The 22948-nt window shown below is 40.5% G+C and overlaps 1 protein-coding gene across 2 annotated transcripts in view; it reads left to right on the forward strand.

Annotated features, from left to right (window-relative positions):
• Positions 1–22948, forward strand: part of GNAL (G protein subunit alpha L) — a gene marked incomplete at its 5' end in the record, with an annotated part of 206307 nt that overhangs the window by 74024 nt on the left and 109335 nt on the right. Inside the window, 4 exons of one of the 2 annotated variants that reach the window (XM_084260167.1) lie at positions 5814–5952; positions 6294–6366; positions 7244–7298; positions 7485–7604. In XM_084260167.1, coding sequence (XP_084116293.1) covers positions 5814–5952; positions 6294–6366; positions 7244–7298; positions 7485–7604 — 387 coding nt within the window. Of the gene's footprint in view, positions 1–5813; positions 5953–6293; positions 6367–7243; positions 7299–7484; positions 7605–22948 lie in introns of those variants that run through there. The other variant, XM_084260166.1, reaches the window with a different exon arrangement.

Below are 22948 nucleotides of genomic sequence, written 5' to 3' on the forward strand. Positions count from 1 at the left end.
GTGATATTAGCATGTTTTGCCTGGCTTTATTTAAATCTATTTAATCTCAAGGACTCACCTAAACATTTGATTAGAACGAATTTCCCATTGCCTTAAAATGTGAATGTATTATTCAGTTTACAAGGGGGTGTGGAGGGCAGTCCTTGGAGTACCCAGCAAAGTGAAATTCCCCATAAACTGGGATACTGTCAGAAGTGTGCCTCCTGTTTTGCTAACAACGTAACGTAATCCCTAACAGAGTCTTGCAAATACATCCAGAGTTTGTCCTTTTGCTTATTGCAAAAGCTTCCGTGTCACTTTAACAGTGTTACTTGATTTGAAATACGGAAGAACATTTAAACCACACAAGGTTGCTTTGTCTTTTACACTTTATTAGGACCTCACTGGATTTATGTTCCTTTCAGTCAGCAATTTCTGCCTCTGGTAGCAACAGATGGATGTGTGTATGCAGTGCTGCCATCCAAGTCCCTCTTCATGGAAGAGAGAAAGGGATTTCTAATCAGAAAAGACACGTAATAAACACGTGATTTATCTTACTAATAAGGATCTAAATGGAAACCCTGAGCTGATGGGGAGAGCCAGGGCAGAAATTTCCCTTTCACTCTTGCCTCTCTGTGGGACATGGATGAGGAATAACTAGCGTGGATAAGGAATAACTAGCTTGGATAAAAGAGGATTGTCTTCTTTCTTTAACACAATCATACTACAAATCTGCTTTTCACCTGATGTTTTTCTGCGCAGGCTTCCCGGGAGCATCTGGCTCTTTCTTGGAGCTAATCCTCTCCTTCACAAATGTTTTCTCAGGGCAAAAGGCTGTCATCCTCATTTCTGTGGGCTGCTGCCTGCAGTTTTTGTGTGGAAAACTTTCTTTCTCTTCAGACCCTATTACCTTTAGTCCATAGTCTTCTACCACATCACCTGCTTTCTCCCTTCTGCTGCTTGCCTGTGCCTCACAGAGGTGGGACAGCTTGTGGTTTCTGAAAGACGAGCAGGTGAGAAGCAAGTTGGTTTGTCAGGTGAGTTACATGGTGACAGCTGCCAAGTAAAGGAGCATGGCATGGGAATGGGGACAGCAAACTGGGTCAGGGAGCCGGGAACTTTACTCAGAGTGTTGCCGTGCCCCTCAGCAGTGCCTGACCCTCTCCTGCATCAGTGAGTTCATCCTTATTGTCGATTCAGGCTCTAGGTGTGCAGTCACTGAGGAAATGCATACCTCATCTGCTCTGGCATCTCTCCCACCCTGCTTCTTGAAATTCTCTTGAAATTCTTTTAATGACTTTTTTGAGATCGTGGGTTTAAACAAAAGGATAAAGGTTAGAAAATTTAGCATGACATTCACTTCTCTGCAAAGGACATGCTGTGTATTTTCTAGACCCTTAGTCAGTATGTTTAGTACAGTCAGAGTCATAATTTTTTTGTTACTAGTTCGTATATCTTATAAAAATCCAAATGTAGCCTTCCAGGGAAGTGCACACTTTTGTGTTAATATTTGACATCTTCTGGGAGACAAACTAAGAATTTATTACTGGGGAGAAATAATTATTTTTCTTGAGTATCTGTGCAAATACCAATTTATTTTTCTGTTTTCAGACCACGGTCTGACAGTGAGGTGGAGTAAAATACACGGGTACTAGTGAGTTGCATATCCTGATGTGCAGCAATGGGCTACATGGAAAGAGAGGTCAGTGAGGAGAAAGGCGGTCAGGTGACCACAGTGTTACCCACCTAGTGCAGTGCCCATAGTTGAGGACCATGACAGCAGAGAGTTCAGACACCATTCAGAGACCCCTGTGAAAGCTGAGGCAAGAAGAGTGGCAAGCAGGGGAAGAATCTCTTTTCCAGTTGCTTAGCTCACCCTTAAGCTTTTTTTCACATTTGTTTTTCTATTTGCTTGTTTTGAGAAACAGAACCAAAACCACAATAGAGGCTGCATAAAGGGGAGCTGGTCGCCAAGGGTCTGCAGGGTTTCCATAGAGAAACCTTCTCCACCTCTACCTAATGTTTGCAAGGAAAAGCTCTGCATCTGTCCTCCTCTGGATCAGAGGGGCAAGGAACAGCCATGTCTCTTGAACTGTATCTGTAGGAGCTCCCCATTAATTCTTATCCCTCTTCAGGACAGGATGAGCATGAGAAACAAGACTCTGACTTTATGGCAGGGGTGAGCACCCGGTATGGTTGCTTCCTTGAACTTAGCTTCAGATGGATTGTCAATTATTTTCCATTCAAGAATGCAAACATGGCCTCACACAAGTGACTTGAGCTCCCCAATTCTCAGCCTGAGGCTCACAAACAGTGCAGCCTGAGGTGGCAACTTGCAAAGGCAAGCAGGAAATAAAGGTGACTCTAGTTTTCCTCCAGGAGGGCTGTGTTGCCACGTTTCAAAATGGGACAACACCAAGTCTGAGCATGAAGCAGAAAGAGATGTATCTTGGTTTTGCTCACATACACCCATACAGTGTATGTTTATATTCATATTTATATGTATATTTATGTACATATTTAAATATTTGTATGTATACATAGTTGCCTGGTCAGACGGGGCAGAATCAACGTGAAATACCTCATTTCCAGGAGGACCAGGGACTTGAGGAGGATGCCATGTTGGTTGCCTGGGAAAAGAGGGAAAACAGGAAGAGTCTCCTCTTCCATGCCTGGGATTTTTTTATTCACATGCAGGATACGTTCTAGAAGCTGGTTTGGTAAAGCAGTATTGCCAAAACCTTTTGTAGAGCCAGATACTTGGACTAGAGTTGGCTGACGGTTAGGGTTTATCTCTGGGCAGAGGAGACACGTTTACAGGATAGCTGTGATTTCTCTCTGCAAAAAGAACAAGTAATTGCTGTGTCCAAGGAGTGTGAAAGCTTCTCTTGTGTTTATTATTGCTTCTAGGATTTTGTAGTTTCAAATATGTCAGGATAACTGCTGTATTTGGGAAAAGCAAGGGAAGGGTTAGGAATATAATTACAGCCAAAAGTTCTTTCTGGGCACAGGTTGCTTGCGCGTGTCGTTCTTGAACTGTGTGATCTTTTCTCAGGAGGAAGAGACCTCCTAAGGTCATGGGGTTTTCGAGGGGGAGAGAGGAAATGAGAAACACTTTCCCTCTTTTGGAGAAAGGTAAAAGCAGGATATACCAGGATCCTGTCAAATCCTATTTATTGGCACTGAGCCTTTACAAAGCTGGGAACAAATCTACACCAAAAATCCCAATGTTAGTACATGCTGGAAGAAAACTGCTGAGGAGAGGAGAGGAAAAACCAGTGTAGATTTTCCTTCTAGGACCGTCTGACACTAGCCAGATTTGGGACCTAGGTCCCAAACTGAGGTATTTACACAGGAAATAAATATGGGTAACGCACATCTTGTGCATCATAAATTACAGCTTCTGACACTAAAGAACTATGAAAATTCAGACCCAGTTAGTGATTCCTAGCCAAGACTGTTCACTTTTGAGCCTTCATAGGGGATGCAGCAGAGAGCAAACAGGACTGCTCTTCACAAAAGCCATTCATTGTGTATCCCATGCCTCACAGCTTCCAAAAACAACAGCCACCCTGAATTGTGCTTCCAAACCTACCCATACCTGAGGTGAGTTTTGCCCCTCCAGACAGGAAAATGTCAATAGGAAGAAACCAACCTGTCCTAAAAAAATGCAGTTCAGTAACACTTAAAAATGCATATCCCAGCCTGCCAGATGCTGTCAATTTTTATCTGTGTCTAGTGACCCCTGTTACCCACCTATTTAGGTGGGAAGACAGCTTGCAGAGTGCAGATCAAGCAGTACCATAAAAACATGTTTCTGGCACTTTAATGCAGTAGTCTCCTGAAAACTCCAGTTTACTCAGCCACAGGTGGAACAGTACCTGTTTCTTTTCTGGATCCTGGCCTTTTCACCTTCCTATGGTGTACATTCAAAGTTAAAAGTACCAGTTTCTCTTGCTTGATCCAGCACTTCCCACCTGAGAGAGCAGTTGAAAAAAACCTAGATCCTTCTGGTTGTAAATTCTACTTTCTTTTTTGCCAAATGCTTCTCAAGACTTCTTAGGTAAAGATGGTATTTTGTTTGGTTGAAGTTGATGGCAGCCTCTCTGTGATTTTAGTCTGGAACATGATTTCACATACGTAAGTAGCTATCAAAATACTAATTTTTCAATAATACCTCTTCAAAAGTCAGAGGGAATAATAATAATATTTGGAGATAAAACCTGAAAATATTTTGGGACTTCAGAAGCATTGTGTTCATCCTTCTTTTAGCACCCTTGTGCCTCAGTGAATCAAGGATCATGACTGAGTAGTGCAGGTGGAAGTTTAGGAAGAGCCAGATGCTGAACTGCTGCTTCTACACTGAGATGCCAGTTTGCAAGGCGAGAGGTTTGAAGCAGGAAGGGAATACCTGCAGCGTTGTCTAGCTTGACGTTTCATTCCAGGGCCTAAAATGGAGGGAAGCAAAGGAACTAACATCCAGCTTCTTTTTGAGATGTGTTGCAGGGCTGGGATGAGCATGTGTGTTACCTTTTTCAGATTAAACATTATTGCAGGCTGCTGGGACAGCTTTGCCCGTTCAGCCGATACAGTTTGGAATATTCAAAGGAAAAAACCACCTGCGTGCTGCTGTGACGAGTTGTGGAAAGGGCCACTTTGTTTCCTAGTAAGCAAACGAGTGGCATTTGTGCATATACGTGCATTTTTATGTAGGCGTACATACACATGCCCATCGGTTGTGCGCAGCATGCCCTCCCGGGCAGACCCTCGCCGCTTTCCCACCCTGTGTGACTGGCATACTCCCGCTCTTCTCCCCGAGGTCAGTCAGGAGGGCAGCCATCACCTGTGGCAGCCTGGGATTCCGGTCCCAGCGGTGCCAAACCTTGCTCTGGGAGCAGCCGCGCTCTCCCAGTACCGCCCAGGAATGTGGGGAGAGATCGGGGTGGGGGGGGAAACCCCTCGATCCTTGGGTGCCGCGTCCAGCGATCCTTTTACCCCGCCTCAAGGCCGCAGGCGGGGGGCCGGGCAGCGCTCCGCCGAGGCGGGAGACGGCTGGGCCCAGAGGCCGCGGGTCCCGCGGAGGCGATGCCAGATCCAGGTTTTCGCGGCAGCAGCGCTGCCGGGGTGCGAGGGCCGAGGCTGTCGTGAGCGGCGGCGCTGGGGCGCGGTGCGGGGCGGGGGCGGCGGGGGGGGGCGGCCTGCGGGGGTGTGTGTGGGGGGCGGCCGCGGGAGGCGCGGGCCCCGCGGAGCCGCCCGGCCGCGGCCCCGCAGGATCCAGGTAGATCGGTCCGGCTTTTACCTTTCTCCTTCGGCTTCCCTGCGCGTAGGGCTGGTGTAGCTGGGCTGTTTCCTGGTCTCGCAGAGAGAGGCAGTGCTGAGTTAGGAAGACAAAAATAGACCTTTACAGAGAAATATAGGGATTGTGCGCGCGGTGGGGAGGGAGAGAGGAGAGCGGCACCCGGCTGGTTTCCAGGAGGAGCCCTTTCCTCCCTCTCGTTGCATGTTAGGCATTTCTGCACAGATTTTCTCCCCCCCCCACCCCCTCCCTGCCGGGGCACGGTTACCTCCGCCGCCTGCGCTCCGCATCTCTTCTGGGGAGCAAACAGACCAACTCCGCTGCGATCAGAGAGCGGCTAGAGACCATTTTCTGTGAGCGAGCCGGGGAGGGGGGGAAGAAGAGAAGAGAAACCGACGCAGGGACACACACGGATATAAAGACTTGTCTTCTGCCTTCCCCCCCTTCCCCCCTTCCCCCCCTCCTCCCTCCCCTCCTCTCCCTTGTAAATACTAAATCTGTAAAGGCACCGATCTGACATCCATCCTAAGCAGCGGCTATGGGGTGTTTGGGCAACAGCAAAACGGAGGATCAGCGTATCGATGAGAAAGCGCAGCGAGAAGCCAACAAAAAAATAGAGAAGCAGTTGCAGAAAGAGAGGCTGGCTTATAAAGCGACACACCGCTTGCTCCTGCTGGGTAAGGAGGAAAGGGGCAGAGGTGGGGGACCGGGAAGAGGAGGGCGAGGAAGGGGCATCTGCCCCAGCCCGCCCGGGCGGCAGGGCACAGCGGAGAGGGGAGATGTTGCGTGCGCCTTAGGTATGAAAAACGTAGGTTTGTTGTATTGAGCAATATGCGAGACGTCCGCAGGCTTGAGCTCAGCGCCTGAGCCACATGGATGCATACAGGCAGAAATGCTGCCGGAGGTGGGAGATGCTGGCTCGTCCGAAAAAAAAAAAAACCCCACCAAACCAAAATACCCACCCTGAACCCCCAGCCTGAACCGTGTATCACAATGTTCTCCCTTCTTTCTCTTTTAGGGGCTGGTGAGTCAGGAAAAAGCACTATTGTGAAACAAATGCGAATCCTACATGTCAATGGATTTAATTCAGAGTAAGAATTATTGACACTTTGTGACTTATTTTTCGTGTAATGTTGGGAACAGTCTAACACACGGCAGGCTAGGAAATTTCTCCTCTCATCCACTGTGTTTTGGTGGCTTGACACAGCCTTCTGCTGGGAGGGGGGGGTAGAGAAGGAAGGGGAGCGAGAATAAGGAAATTACTGCTATTGTATATTTGCTTTTTCTCATTCTGGCCCCTTTACTGTATTTTACACTGTTGCTACTGCAGCGCTTGACAGGCCCCTGTGTAGCAACAACATGGCGACTACTTTTTACATAGGAGCAAATAACTAAATATTGCATCTGTCTGTAATATAAAAATATATGTCAAGTCATATTCAGCATGACAGTGGCTGCTGTTTTTCCGGTATACAGGCTTAGTGTAAAACTGAAACTAATTTTGCATGTTTGCTAGAAATCATTCTGTTTTCTGAGGCTACATCATTTTCCTCTATCTGAAGAACTCTTTGCCAGAAATTGTTATTAATCCATAGGGTTAATTTCATGTATCTGCAGACCTTCAATTACATATTGTTAATTTAGAGCGTGTTTACCAGCATGCTGTAGAAATGAAAGAATGACTTCCAGTTCCATCAGGGGAGGCTTTGCAGATGTGGCTATGATTGCCTGCTTTAAAAAAAAAAAAAAATAGCAGGGATGAGTGTGCATTGCTCGCTCTTCATACTATGCAAGAAAAGAGATAAAGGGAAAAATAGGTTCCTCCTGCCGTTCTTCTCGGTTAGTATCTTGTAATGATTAAAGAGCAGATAAACAAGCGATCAGTGAAAAGAAAATGAAATGCAACTGACTGAACTGCTTTGGAAGGGAAAAACAAATCGAAGTGTTAATATTTCTGTTTTAATGCAGAGAAAAGAAACAGAAAATACTGGATATTCGGAAAAATGTTAAAGATGCGATTGTGGTAAGAACATACTTTATACTGTTCTTAAATGCTTGGGTGTACTGGAAATAAGGATGAGGATTGTGGTCTCCAAGATTGTGCTGAGAGAAATCCCATTTTGCTGATCAGAATGGATTATCTTCTATTGATCCTGTATCCTGGATTTATCCAGATTAATGTGTGTGTTTTTGTTTTATCCCATTCTAGACTATAGTTTCAGCTATGAGCACTTTAATACCCCCAGTTCCATTGGCCAACCCAGAAAACCAATTTCGAATGGACTACATCAAGAGTATAGCTCCCCTTTCTGACTTTGACTATACGCAGGTAAGAACAGAAACCACTTGATTTATTCTGCTTCAACGGAGAACGCGTTGCTTCACAGTGATTTGCTGAAATGTTGCTCTTTTTCTTTGCCCTTTTTTGTTTTGGTTTTGGTTTGGGGTTTGTTTGCTTGTTTGGGTTTTTTTTTTTGCTTTTTTTACTGTTTGGAAGATGGCCATGGGAAGAGCTTGTGCCAGCATTACCATTAGGTTAGCTGTCTTACAAGTCTGTGGTGGTTGCACCTGTTTCAGTGGTGCGAGTTTTTCTTGGTGCTCATTTATTTGCTGCTGGTTTTGATTGCTGTTTCTGCATTCAGTTCTGCTCTTCAAATTTTCTGATATCATGATACATATTGACTCTTCAACTAAGACTTTGTTGAAAGGTGGTTTCCTACGTGGAATTAGATGCAGGATATCAGTCTGAGGAGTTAAGAGTCTACCTCCAGAAAGGGATATAAAAGGACAGAGTGGCCCCAGTGGTGTTTTCAATACTTACTGCACTTCAGAGAGGAAACTCATGTAAACCGTGGTCAAGTAAGGTGGTTTTGCTTCCGTGTGTATTTATTGTAATTGACATGAGCAGTGGTTTACTGTTGCCATTTTTTGATATGGGATCAGTAGAAAATTAAGGGTTTCTGTGAGGAGCCTACTCTTTTGTAGACAAATGAGAGATACCTTTTGGATTCACTTGCACAGGCATTTTATGTTTGATTATTTTTATCTTTTTACGTTATTATTTATAGGAAGATGAGATGAATATTTTAGATTTTGTGCATGACATGAAAGCAAGTCCATAGACATCCTGAATATTATTTTTGCAGTAGCACAATTTTTAATTTGCCTTAAAATTATATCAAGAGCAATTGGTTATGGATAGGTTAAGGACTAGAAATATCTTCATTCATTGGCTACATGATTGCGAGTCGTTCATGCTATCAATACTACCAAAGAAGCCATTTACAATAGAGTGTCTTTAGGTTATTATAGCTTCAGGGTAGAAGGGGGAGAAGGGGAAGAGTCGTTTCTTTATTATATGACTCATATTCTCTGGTGTGTGGTTTTGCCTCTGGTAAACCTACCACTTTGAAGGTTCAAGATAAAGCAAAAATATCAGACATCTTGTACAGTTAGACTTTAACACAGAATGCAGATGTTAAGAAAACGACTGCAAGGTACACCCACATATTGCATAATTGCTCGATGGGTAGATGTAAGTTAGTGAAAATGACAAACTCTTTTTAGAAATGGAAGGCGAGTTTGACACGAAATATTTGTCTTGTGCAGGCATTGCAGTTCTAAGACATTTGTTGCTTAGTTTATGTGTGGGCCTGTTGGTGTTCTTTTGCTTAAATTTTGACCCTGATGTGTTTGGGCAAACTAGATGGTGGCACATACCCTTTGCAGTCCTCTGTAGTACACCTGTTTTTTTGCATTTCCTTGTATTATAGTGAACTGAAGTGGACTTTTTGTAGGGCTAGAGACATTCTTGTTATTGTTTACAATATTGTTTCCTTTTTCACAGAAGCTGTCTGATTCACTAGTTGATATTTTATAGTGGTGAAAACTTACTCTTCTTGGAGGGGATAAAGAACAGGACCAATGGACTATAGGGGAAAAAGCAGTATAATTAATTTGAAATCTCAATGCAAAGTCCTTTGTGGTTTAAAAAAAATTAAAATTCAAATTCAAATAAACTTTTTTAATTAAGTAGGATTTCTGATAATACCATTACATATTATTTGAAATAGTTCCAAATAATAGTCCTAATTTAAAAAAAAAAAAAAAAGAAAAACTGTTACAAGCTTTAGAAAAAAAGACAAACCCAGTGCTGGTTTAGAAGTGAGTATATTTTATGTCTCACTCTTCATCTTTTTCCTCCTGTTTTCTTCTCTGCTCCATTCATGGTTCTAATATTCGTAAAATATCTAGCCTAGCAAGATTTTTTATTTTTTTTTAAATATATTTTATTTTTGTTGTTTTGGTATGATTCTACCCCTGTTTAAGTCGATGATAACTTAAAGTAAAATTATGCTTCCATCTGAAATAACTTTTGACCTATTTAGGGCTTGTTTTTTTTTTTTATAATGCCAGATATAAAAATAAATTCTTGGATAGTAATCAGTTACACATCCTTTTCTAAGCATTCCCCATTCTCTGATGAATAGCTCGTGTATGGAGTAAGGCCTAAGAGAAACCAATGCAGTGCTCAGGAGCAGACATTCAGCACTTGCCACAGTTCTATCACATCCTCGCTTAAAAAGGGGGTTGTAAAGGAAAAAAACGCTGACTTAGCGCGTAGGTGTTGCCTCTGGGGCAAATTTTGGCACATTCTGAAAAGGTGACAGAGGTTACCCTCCTTCTTTTGAATGAGGGAAGAGTGGATTTTAGGGTTTTTAACAAGAAGGATGGTAATGAGCTGTTAAAGGCATAGCCCTTCGTCTTGCGATATGAGTTACAGATGGGTTATTTTTTTTGGAGGATGTCAGCCACGTCATCTTTGTCGTTTAAAACCGATGTGTTTTAGTTGAAGATGCCTTTCAAGTACACTGGATGCAAAATGTGGGAAAATGACTGCGCTGTGTCGTGAGTCTTTAAAGAGAGATGCCTGATGAAATGCAACAGACTTCACTGATGGCACAACATGACCAACACGCATGAGGCACTAATTTAAATGTATTTGTGGCATGTTGGGTATGCTTGGATGTGCATTCTTAAATTGCATACAAATTAACTAATATGCATTTAATTGTGAAAATTGTCCTTTAAAATAAGTGGATTTGGAAATGCTGATTTCCTGTGGGTGAAATCATATTCTTAATTGAAATTTATGACTGAAATTCCAAGAACTTGAGTAAGGGTGGGATCCACATTTAGACTCAGATATGTATTTTTGGTTTTGTTTGCCTGTTTTTTTAATTACATGGCTCTGTACAAAACTTAAGCAGAACAACTTACTTAGTAGTGATACAAATTTGAAAACAAATGTTTTTCTCTGCACAGCCTTTTAACATTCATTTAAGAGTCTGTTGAGTTCCCCCAATAGTTTTACTCACTTTCAGAAAATATTCTTTAAATTGGTTTATTCATGCTGTCTTGATGATTTACCTAGTTGATATAAAACAAAATGGAAAATTTCTTGATTTCTTTTACAATTTTCATATTGCCTTTCACAACTGTACAATTTTTACAAAAATTTCCTGAGTGACTTGGTGCAGTCCTATTCCAGAAATCATAAAACTTAAGGCTAGAGTTTTTACAAAGTTAACAAATGTGAATAAAGTGAGCATCCACCGAAGTTTCTTCCTTTAAGTTGTGAAAGGAATCAAGACAAATTTTCATCTGATGACAGGTTTAGGTGTTATCTTAGTTCTATATTCCAGGGTTGGAATCAGCAGAAGGACTTTAAAACTGAAATGGCAGCACGCACGCTATATCGGAAAGGATTTTTTTGTTGTTTTTGGCAAAGTGTTGATTGATATTTGCTAAAGTTAACAGGAATTGACCTGCGCCATTTTTAATCCTTTATTGATGGGGATTTATTTTGTCCTTTGTGAATCAGAGTGAACATATTAAGGGCATATTATGCTGGTAGCTGTGGAAAAACATGGTGTATTATGTAAGCGTGTGTTTACTCAAGTTCAGTTGTCTTTATCAAAGTATTTGAATTTTGTGGGCGCTACAAAGCTGCTGGGTACGTAATTCCTTTACCCTTTGTCTTCCCCCCAAAACGCAGTCAAATTAAGTTGCTTTTCATAACAAATACCTTGGATCAAGCTCATCTGACCAGTAATGTGTAGGTATATAGTGAGCAGTCAATTAGGTGCCACCAAACTGTAGAGTCACGTGTTGGGCTATACGAACCGGTTACCAGGGAATGTGAATCATTTGCTCAATAGGGAAGATGTAAACACTTCACCCAGGTTTTGGGGAGGGGGAGAAGTTTTCCAAAGATTCATTTTCCTTTGCTAAGAATGATTTAGAGAGGCAAAGTACTTTGTTGAACCTTCATGAAACAGTGAATTGTGCAAGTGTAGTCCCTTGTTCTGGTTTTAGAACTTGAGTTTAAAAAGCAATATTTAAAGTTGTTTTATCAATCAAGCAAACTTCTTAGTTTAGTTCTTAAAAGTGAAATGTTAATGTGGGCATTGACAGGGAAACTGCTCTAAATTAATCTGGTCTGTGGTTTGTTCTACATTTTCAGATACTGCAGTTTGAGTCTGATTACTTTAATTTGCCTCCACATCTTCTTTAAAAAAATCAGGACTTTGTTTTCATAGTTTAAAGACAGCAGAAAGAAAGAAAAATTTTTTTGGTCAGGATTTGAAGTTACAGTTACTTTTGTTAAGCATTTCAGATTTTTATTATACCTGCTGTTTGTCTCAAGTGTTTGAAGTAACTGGAAGTTTTGCTCAAGTGAAGTGTATCACTGGTCTATAGAAAATCTTTTTCCTGAATATATACTGTAATATGTGCTCAATGTAGCCCAAAGCAGTTACACAATAAATAGCATCATCTTACATTTTTTGATTTTGCAACATTTCTGTGTTTCTCAGGAATGTGAAAATATGCTTTTACATGAAAATATCATATAAGAAAAAATACAGTGAATATTGCCACCCCAATGGCTTCACTTGGTCACTTGGTTTTACTTTCTATCTAGACTTTTACTTCAGGGCTTTTTTTACCATTTTGGGTAGAATGAATGGCCATGAACTTTTATAATTACATGTGATTGTGATATTTAACATTAGTGCAGTGTTGAGTCAAAATTTACTTTTTTTTAATACATCAGACTATAAAACATTTAAGTAATTTACTTTTTTTTTGTAGTCTAAGGTGTCACACTGGTAGGTTCTTCATTTGTTCTTATTTCAGAAATAGGGAAAAGATCTGGAAGGCCAGATAATTATTAAATTGTATAGATCAAACAACATTATTACTACCCTGAATTAATCACATATAAAAAGCTAATGCAGAAGGCTGTCGGAGAAGGATAGCTGAAAGTGCTGCGAATGCTAAAGTAGTTGTTGGCAAATCTTTAGTCTTCCCCAAAAGGTTAAAATTGTGGAGAGGAATGGTATTGAAAAGTAGTGAATATTGGGGAGAAGTAGCAATTAAGTAAAAGATGAAAAGTCTTTGTTGTGATAGCACTTATTTTTATACTGTACACTAGCTAGTAATTAACAGGAGATACTGAAGTTGAGCTCTTTTCATGTTAAGAACAAACTCTGCTGATGCCCAGCGATACCTTGCCTTCCATGCAAATTACCTGTTTGCATACACACGTAACATACCTGTATCTGGTTTTCATTAAATCAGCAAGCAGAGTCCCTAATATTCTGATTAGTCAATGTTAAATTAAAAAATTATAAACATTTCATATGTGAGATCAAGAATATACTTTACCCTTGCATGTTACTTTGTTCTTACTCTTACCCTCTGTAAGCCTGAACTTTGCTGTTGATGGGTCAGTCAGTCCAGGAGTGCTTTCGGAAATAATCAGTCATTATGTTAACTGTGCAGTTTCACAAATGTAAAACTAGAGCTGTGGTCATTCTACAAACAAGTATAGGACAATTTTGGGGGAAAAAGAAAAAAAAAATAAACCACACACATAGAAAACCCGCCGCAAAACCCAGGCCAACAAACCCCCAAACTTCTCAAATTGTTAATTTACACTAAAACTGTGAAAGTGTAGAATTCTATCATTATTTTGTTTGATTCATTTTATTTCAATTGCTTAATAAATACTCTGATTTTACTGAAACACAACTGGGGCTTAAAATTGGACTGGTTTGTGTAAAGTACAGCTCTTCAGTCAGGCTATGGATTTCGTGCTTAAAACGCACGGTTTGTGTTTGGGGGGTGCTTGCTTCAGGAGGAAGGAGCTCCTTATGTTTAAGCATAACAATAAAGTAAGAGTCTTGCTTCAGTAAAACACTACTCCATTTAATAAAAGTGTAACAACATACTTCTTCCTCTCCTTGTTCCAAACTCACTGAACCACAACTGTTAACAGTTTATACCGATAATAAGTAAATAATTAAATTTGTGTCCCAGGAAAGAAGCTTGGGGATCTACCTAGGCCCCCAACAACGCACAGTAGAAATGCTGAGATTGGGAGCCATAGGAAGTCCTATGTATAATCATAAGAGATCCACAGTTAACAAATATATATTCAGAAAACCGTGAAAAGAAACCGGTATTCAATTCTGTCTTTGTTTCTGCATCTTCCTATCTCAATATTTTTAAGAGCAGATTTCAACTTTAAAATACGCTGCAACCTCGTTCACCTTTCCTGTGTGTATTTGCCTTTTTTTTAGACTGCTTTTTTTTGCATTGCTTACAATGTAAAAGAATGAATTTCAGTCTGAAAAGACGGTTGTTTGATAAGGTCTCGTGAACAGCGCTGCTTATGAATCAAGTGTAGTGTTACATTCAATATTGCATCATCGGAGTAACACCAAATTAAATGTTTGCTATCTTGTATTGTGAATCTGATTTCCCGGATAGCAGGGTGGTATTCACACTTCACCCAGCCCGGCTTATTTATTATCATCACACAACACAGAGACTTTCACTGTGAAACTGGGAAGATACTATCACTTATTACTGCTGCTAACCAAAATTACTTCCGTAGTCTCCAAAATTGTTGACATTTACTGATACTACTTCAAGTTTTGTACCTATGAATACAAATTGGGTGGAGGTTTTTTTTTAAAGTCAAGCCAGAATCCCATCCAATACTGTAAATTAACAGTAACAAGTGTCATATTCTGTCTTTTTTTGCTACAATTTTAGCTGAAAACTTTATATACTTCGATCGCACTTTACAAGAATAAAAATATTTTTACATCTAAATTTGGATATTTGATGGCAACGAGAAGACTAATAACTTGAATTACCATTTTAAGTAGGAGTGACTGATTTTCCTCACAGAACCAAAAAAGTATTACAGGATCATTTATGAGCTTTAGAATACTTTTTATTTTTTTTCCCAGCAGTACTTTTCTGTATATATACTAATATTCAAATAAAGAAAGGTGGAAGCAATAGGTTAAAGCCTGTACTGTCATTATAGTCAGACTGGCTGCAGGTCTGTGAAGCACACTGGTTTGTTTTAAACTGGGGTTGCTTTGGGAGGCTGCTGTTTTGTTGTATTCCTTTGCAATTCATGACCACCACTAAGGTGTCTTCCAAAAGCAATTCTGTAGCGTGCAGGTGACAGGGGTCCTTCTCCACCCCTTGTGGTAAGATTCAGAAAAAGAGCTGAAGGAATAGCTTTCGTTACTAACTAGGTTGATGCTTGATGGAGGTGTAGGAGGAAGTCTGGCCAGAATACTGATCCTAATTCCTGGTCTTCCTTAAGGGAAGAAACAGGAAAGAAATTCTTGCCATTTTTAGTACTTAGGCTGAGTTGCACTGAAATCACTAGAAGATTTAATTGCAAATTAGTATGTATTAAGACTTAACGTGCACTTAAAAACATTTGCAAGAACTTTACATGTCCCCTCATGTGTAAATCAACCTGAATTATAATGAAAGTAAATGTAAATACATGTGAAGGGTAACTACAGTCTTAATGAAGAGACACTCTCCAATTAGTCCAAGGATGATGACATTTCAGACTTCTACAAATGGCAGTTTTCAGAGGAAGGGTAGTGAAATATTTAATGAATTGACATTATTTATAAACTACATTCAAACAGATTTTCCATCACAGCCAGAGAAGAGGTAAACATAGCACAGTATGTTTCACAATTGTCCTCATTATCAATTAATTATTTTAAGCTGTTACGCCGAAGATAGCAGGTTGATGTACTGCTTTTGCAATTTTTGACTGCTCTGTAAAAGTCACATGTTTACTAGCTAGGGAGAATCTTTATGTTACTTCAGTGGCCATGATAAAAAGGTATAGATCAGAGATAAAACATCAGATGCATATATATTGTCACTGAAGCCAGCGGAGAGCTATGGAACAGAGGATATCACCTACTCAAATGATAATGGTGTCATTATTTAGAGTTTCAAAGAAGTGGGTGTTCATCTGCACAACAGCCAAGAGCTGCGTCCCCGTTCTTCAGCATGTGACAAGCCTTTAACTTCAGTTTGTGAAACAGTATTAAGCGTTGCCAGCTTAGACCTTTGGTTGTTTTTATTCATCACTTCCGTAGCTTCATCCATTGCTTGTGGGTATCGTCAAAGGTGGATTATCTTCTTTAATGTCAATATAGTCTGCATCAACAGACAGGATATTTTGTTTGCAGAAGGTAGCAACCTGAGCTGAGGAACAGAGAACAAGCTAAGCAGCATGAACAGAAGACTGTATGTATACCTTGCATACAACAAAGTAAATTAGTTGGAAACCAAAGCGTAGTATGAACAATTTCTTTTTTCCCCAGAGTATCTAAGAAGCTCTTTATGATAAATGTAAATAGGACTCTAAAGCAGATGAAAGGCAAGAACAACACACGTTTGCAGTTAACTGCTAAAAGTTTCTGTAAAATGTTCATGGCTTTTTGTGCCACCTATTTCATTTAATTTGCTTTTCTGTCATTGAAGAGATGCAGTTGAAGTGTTGTAGTCAAGTTCTAGGACCTTCTCTTTAAAAGGAGTCGGGAGGAGAATGTAATTTGTACTACGTGGTTTTAAGTTTATATTGTCTTTTACTTTGGAAACTCTTGCAATAATTTCTTGGAACTGAGCTACCTCTGGCTGTAAGCATGCCAGCTATGACTTTGAAGCATGCAGATTATGGTTTCTTGCTTTAAATCAGTAGATTAATTTTGGTTAGTTTAAAGTGCACTCTTGTAATTAATCTACTAGTATTTGTTTTAAAAACCTATGCTGGATGTTTTGAAAGGATATTTATCCTTAGGCAAGAAGAATATTGGAATTTTTGTCTGTTATGTCGACATTAGAGATGAACTTTGCCTTTTAAATCTTTTAAAAGTAAACGTTTTCTGACACTTCTGCCAATTCATTCCATTTGAGTTTTCTTATTGCTGTCAGTAGGACTTAAACATATTTTAATGCAAATAATTATTCCCCTGTTTTGAACTGCAGAATTGTTTAGCAAGATAAAATAGGCTAAAGATATGCAAGCCCTCTTATCTCTGCTAATTTGGTGAACACTTTTTGATCACGTCCACCCTCACTTCCATAGGATGTTAAGTGACAGAGCTGTGCAGATCATTCTTTTCTTAACATACACCCACATACTTTCTTTCATGGGAGCTAAATAATATCAAATTTAAGAACTGTCAGGTAGGAAAACAAGAAAAGGCAAAGAATGATGAAGTAAAACAGGGGAAGGCGTACCCTCGCTTCTCTCCATCTAATGACCCCTTGCCTGCAGCCCTGAATTTGACCACAAATAGCAGCAGGACCTGGTTGTCAGTCAGCCCCAGCGTGCCTTTGGCACAGGCTGTGTGCCTTGAGGAGTTCACAACCCCAGGCAAAAGAAGAACAAAAAATAGGTGGAGGAGAAATGTAAATGAAAAAACCCCTATGCAATGAATATATGGTCATTTGTGTTTTGTCATTGGGTAGAGAAAGAGGTCAGCTATCTCCAGTTGCTGCTGAAACCATGTCATTAATTATCAGATTCCCAGCAGGTACTGCAGAAAAACGAGGCTTCATGGCAGGATCTGTAGCCTTAAATGTTTGTCTGAGGATATTCTTTCTGGCAGGCAGGTGTCCTCTAACTTTAACTTTAGCTTCTCCTTCCTTCTCAGGACATCAGCGTTGCCTGTTCCTTTTGGGAAGAGCAGACTTACTATTTAGGGTAACATACTTTTAATTGAATAGTAAAGCTTTTGTTTTACCACCCTTAGAATTACCATTTCTAATAATTGTTATCTGCTGCATTTCTCTCTGGATTCTAACAACAGCAAACTAAACATGCTAACTAATTAACAGCAGTGTGGATATATTATGGACCGCAAAGAGTAGTTAGTCAGGGAACACGTAAGTCAGAAATCATAAGTGAAAAATACTTGTATGGATTAAAAATCACGGCAGGTAGGGGAAGATGGCTCATGATGTTTCTGAGCCAGCCATTCAAACCACAGGATTTTCACTGTATTTTGAGGAAATAAGAGATTAAACTTGGTCCTTGGCCTTTAGCTTTACAGAGCAGGTTTCGATTCTTCTCACTGATGAATGAAAGGCTGGCGAGAAGTATAATGTTCCATAAATGCAGAAGTCATCCTAAACAGCTCTGTTCCCTAGGGGCTAATCTTACAAAGGCTTAGATGTATGGATATATGTGGACCTAAATGCACTGCTAACGTACTGCTAGCACAGCATTTGTACAGCTCAGCTTCCGGTTATACAGTGATATTAATATCAAAGTCACAAATGCTTTCAATTGAAAAACAAAACAAGCAAATCTCTTCTCCCTGTTAAATTTATATTTGGGAGGTCGTTGAGTACTTTTATGGATTTTCTTGGGGGTGGGAAAAGTTGTGTAGGTTACAGATTGGCACAAAACTCGAAATAAGCAAAATCTTTTTTCAGATAAGTGACAGTTCTCTGGATGCTATTAAGCTGTGAACAGTAGGTCTTTTCAATAATCACTGTGATTCATTTTCATATTGTGTTTTTTTTTTAATAATAATATCTTTTAAAGGATTGTTGAACAGTAGGCTGCTCCAGCATAACTTTCTGTGCAGAAGGAAAGGTTTCATGCACAGTGTCTTAGATAATTTACCTTAAATTGATTTGCACAGCTTAATAAAACCATAAAAATCCCCTGTACCTGAGCAGAGCACAGGCTCAATTAGCACCAAATCTCATCTCTGACCATGGCTAATAGTGAAACTGGAAAAAGAGTTAAAGATTGGGACAGGCAAATTGTAATGTTTCCCACAATGATTGTCCTATTCTCCACAGATTTATGGCTGACGTATTTTTTGACTTGGAGTGGTATTTCTGTATTTAATAACTGGTGGATTTTTCTTCCAGGAATTTGGTTTTATTTTCCTTCCAACCTGTGTGACCTTTCCATGGCAGCCAGTTCTGCACTTTAAGTATGTGTTGTATGAGGAAGTGCTACTTGATTGATTTTTCTTTCTTCTTTCCCCCCACCCCACAAGGCTGCTACCCACTGGCCTTCCCTGGCTTGTCTTAGAAATATTTCCTTCTTTCCACATCGCTTTTCTCATTGCATATCATATCCCTCCAAATATTTATCTTTCTGCTTAAAGAGTCTATTTAGCTGGTGTCTCTTACAGGCCTTGTGCCATATCTTTCCTCATTCTTGTTGCCCTTCCATCTGTCTCCTAGTTTTACTAGACCCTGTTTGCAGTGAGAGACCAGCACTGCACACAGTATTCGAGGTTGTAGGTATGTTGTGGGTTTATACAGTAGCGTTATGTTTTCTTTTTCATTCCCTAGTCTTTTTCAAATAATTCCTAACATTGTTTGCTGGTATTCTAACACTGAGTTGATATCTTTGTAGCTTTATAGCAGATTATTTTATAATTCCTAGAAAAATTAAACACAGTTGCAGGTAAGAGGGATACGTGTGAAGGCCTCTGTACCAACTTTAGTAGAGCCCAAAGGATTGATTATTTTTATTCGTCTCTGGTATTTTCAGATCTGTCATACAGTTTGACTAGCTTGTTCAAAAAAGAATCAATTGCATTCAGTTTTTTATTTTTTCAAGTTTAATGGCATGTCTTCTCATTTGCTGTGCTGCCATGGATCCCTTATGAAAAAGCATTTTTAAAATTATCTACCATGACTAATATTTTCTTCTGTGCAGAAGGAAAACACACTTTATTTTTGTTCTTAGAATGGAAAAGAAATTGGTCTTCAGCCTGATTTTGGAGAGGCAATGTTTACAGTACCACGAAGGACATTTGTGCTTTCAAATCTGCTCATCGTTCCTTAATCGTTCGTTATGGTTTCCCTGATTTAGCAGAAAAGAAGACCATTGTTTGGAAGCCTCCTCATTAGAGAAGTAAAATGTTTAAAAATACCAAAATGCCAGTTTTTTTCTTCCCTTGCAGTTCTTAATGCTGTGTGTCACTGAGAGAAAATGTTTTGAACTTTTTGATCTCCCTTGGGGAAACGCTGCAAGTAGCAGAATTTTGTTATTTTTATGTCAATTTAGGTCTTACATGATTCAGCACTTGTGGTTTGTGGGAAAAAAGAGTTGTAGATTATGATTAAAGGAGCAAAAATAGTAAGGAGTGGCTACTAAAGAAGGCATCTTTTTACTGTTAAAATATTTTCTGGATTGGCTCTTCTTCATTTTTAAACCTCTACCTCTGTTCCTCATATTTTCTCTATCAGTTATGACTAGTGTACTTCAAAGAGAATAGTTCAATTCTGTTCCACTTCTCAGCTTTTTCCGCTGTACAAAGAATTAAGAACAAGTTACTAGAGGATTTTGATAATGCTAAATCTGTACATTAAGTCTGTCAAACATGGTTGTCTTCAACAGACCAACCAGTCATCTCCCTTCTCACAGCCTCACAGGAGTAAGCAGAAAGTCTCTAGAGAAAGGAGTGGAAGGGGATACAGGATGCAAGAAAACTGCTTGTAGTGCAGGAAAAAATCTTCATTGTAGCAATGTACCCTAAATAATGCGTTAACTCATTCTGGGATGCATTAACAGGGCTGTTGTACAACAACACATGAAGTGATTATGCCATTCTGTTTGGCAGGGTTGAGTCCTCAGCTGGGGTATTGTGTCTAGTTTGGGGAACTGGACTTAAGAAAAAAAAGAAGTATGCAACTGGAGTCCAGAGGAGAGCATCAAGTGTAAGAGGAGACAAAGAAAACTGGGTGTGTTTACTCTTGAAAAGAGAACACTCCAAGTTGAAGGGGAAAGGGAGCCAAATACAATTTTCAGTATTTAAAAAGCTGTAATTACATATTCTTGTGCCTGTCTTTTCAGAGGGAGGAAATGAACTTGAGGAGAGAAGAAAATTCCTCTGTTCTGTGTTGTATGGTAGTCTGCATGTTCGGGATATTCTACAACAGAGTTTAAAGATCACAATCTTGCAAATGCACTGAGATATGACCGCCCAGTTTCAGGCATTTAAGGCTGTATTTTCAGTGACATGAATCACCTCATGCTCAAGTTAAAAACTTCTGAAAATCTGGAAAGCTATCATGGAATTCCTGCGTTGGAAGGGACCCATAATGACCATCAAGTCCAACTCCTGGCTCCACACAGGGCCAGCCAAGTCAGAGCATGTGACTGAGTGCAGCGTCCAGATGCTTCTTAAACTCAGTCAAGCTCAGTGCTGTGACCACTTCCCTGGGGAGCCTGTTCCAGTGCCCGACCACCCTCTCAGTAGAGAACCTCTTCCTAATATTCAATCTAAACCTCCCCATCTCAGCTTCATATTGTTCCCTCAGGTTCTATCACTGGTTGCCAAAGAGAGGAGATCGGCACCTGCCCCTTTGTTCCCTCTTGTCAGGAAGCCATAGACCACGATGAGGTCTCCCCTCAGCCTCCTTTTCTCCAGGCTGAACAAACCAAGGGACTTCAGCCTCTTCTTGTAAGATTTCCCCTCTAGACCCTTCACTATCCTCGTCCTGCTTTACAGTATTTTTATGTCCCTCTTGTACCTTGGCTCCCAAAGCTGCACACAGTACTCAAGATGAGGCCACATCAGCCAGTCCAGTCCACCTCCCTCAACTGGCTGGCAATGCCATGGTTGATGCATCTCAGGATATGATTGCCCCCCCAGCTGCCTGGGCACACTGCTGGCTCATGTTTAACTTGCTGTTGACCAAGACCCCCAGATCCCTCTCAGCATGGCTGGCCTCCAGTGCCTGATCCCCCAGTTTGCATGTGCAACCAGGGTTGCCCCTTCCCAGGTGCAGAATCCAGCACTTAACCTTCACTGGGTTGGTAATTGTCCAGGTCTCTTTATAAGGCTTGTCCACCCTCAACGGAGTCAACAGCTCTTCCCAATTTGGTGTTACCTGCAAATTTACTTAAGACACCCTCTAGTCCTGTGTCCAGATAATTTATGAAAATGTTAAAAAGAACTCAACCTAAAATGGAACCCTGGGGAACCCCACTAGTGACTGGCCGCCAGCCAGATGTAACCCCATTCACTATCACTATCTGGGCCCAGCCCTTCAGCCAATTGCCCACATAATGCGTTATGCCTTTGTCTAGTTGCATTGTGGACATTTTGTCCAGCAAGATACTGTGAGGCACAGTATTGAAAGCCTTACTGAAATCCAAAAAAATAACATCAACTGGTTTCCCTTGGTCAACCAGCTGGGTGACCTGGTCATAAAAGGAAATTGGATTGGAGAGATGGGACCTTCCTCTTCTGAACCTGTGTTGGCTGTCAGCAATGACTGTGTTGTCCTTTAGGTGTTTTTCAGTAACTCCCAGTATGATTTTCTCCATAATTTTACCAGGCACTGAGGTGAGACTGACAGTCCTGTAATTACCAGGGTCTTCTTTCTTACCCTTCTTCAAAACTGGGACAATGTTTGCCAGCTTCCAGTCAACTGGGACCTCTCCAAACTACCAAGACTACTGAAAAATAATAGCTTTGGAAGATACAAGGTCCTGTCAGTTGTTCTTTCACAATTGTCACCCTTCTTTCTGTTCTCAAAGGTCCTCTGTGTGTGTTGGTTGAAAGCCCCTGGGACTTCTTTTCCAAAACTAAAGCTTCTGTAATCACATCTTGAATTAATCTAGAGACTTCATTAGTTGTCTACCGGTCTTGTTATGGCCTGTTGTATAAATGGACATGGTAATTTCTCTCCAATAGTGTGCATTCTTCCAGGGCACTCTTCAGAAAATGTAGTAGACTGTAATATAGAGATGTAGAACTATCTTGTGCTTCCGTGTGTCCGTTGTTTTAAATCTAAATCCTGGCAAGATGCAGATGATCCTTTTCTGGTGGAGAATTAGCCACATGTCCTAATCAGACAGGGACGAAGATTTTCTTTCCCAAAAGCAGAACAGAAATGGCTGGGGGAAGTAATGCTGTCAGGTGTATTACCTCTAGAGGCTCAAAGGACACAGATCATAGAAAATCAAGTTTCATTAGCTATCTTGCTCATGATAGCAAATTCTGTAGGAAGGAGTAACAGCTCCCATTTCGTTTTCCCATTAGGGGTAGCCCCTACTTTCCTGATGGAGTGGATTTGAGGGGAGATAATGCTGAAATGCATCCTGCAGTCATGTTGACTTAAAGGCTGATCATACTGAAAGGCATGTCTTGCTTGCTTTGTTTCTGTAATCATTAGGAGCAGTGTCCTTACAGTAAGCACAACCGAATGTCATGCTAATACCATTCCTGATCCATGCTTGCATGATAAGTGTGAACATACCTAAATTTTAGGGGTTTGAATCCT

This window comes from Gallinula chloropus, assembly GCF_964237585.1.
Source record: "Gallinula chloropus genome assembly, chromosome: 2".
In the NCBI taxonomy this organism is placed as follows: Eukaryota; Metazoa; Chordata; class Aves; order Gruiformes; family Rallidae; genus Gallinula; species Gallinula chloropus.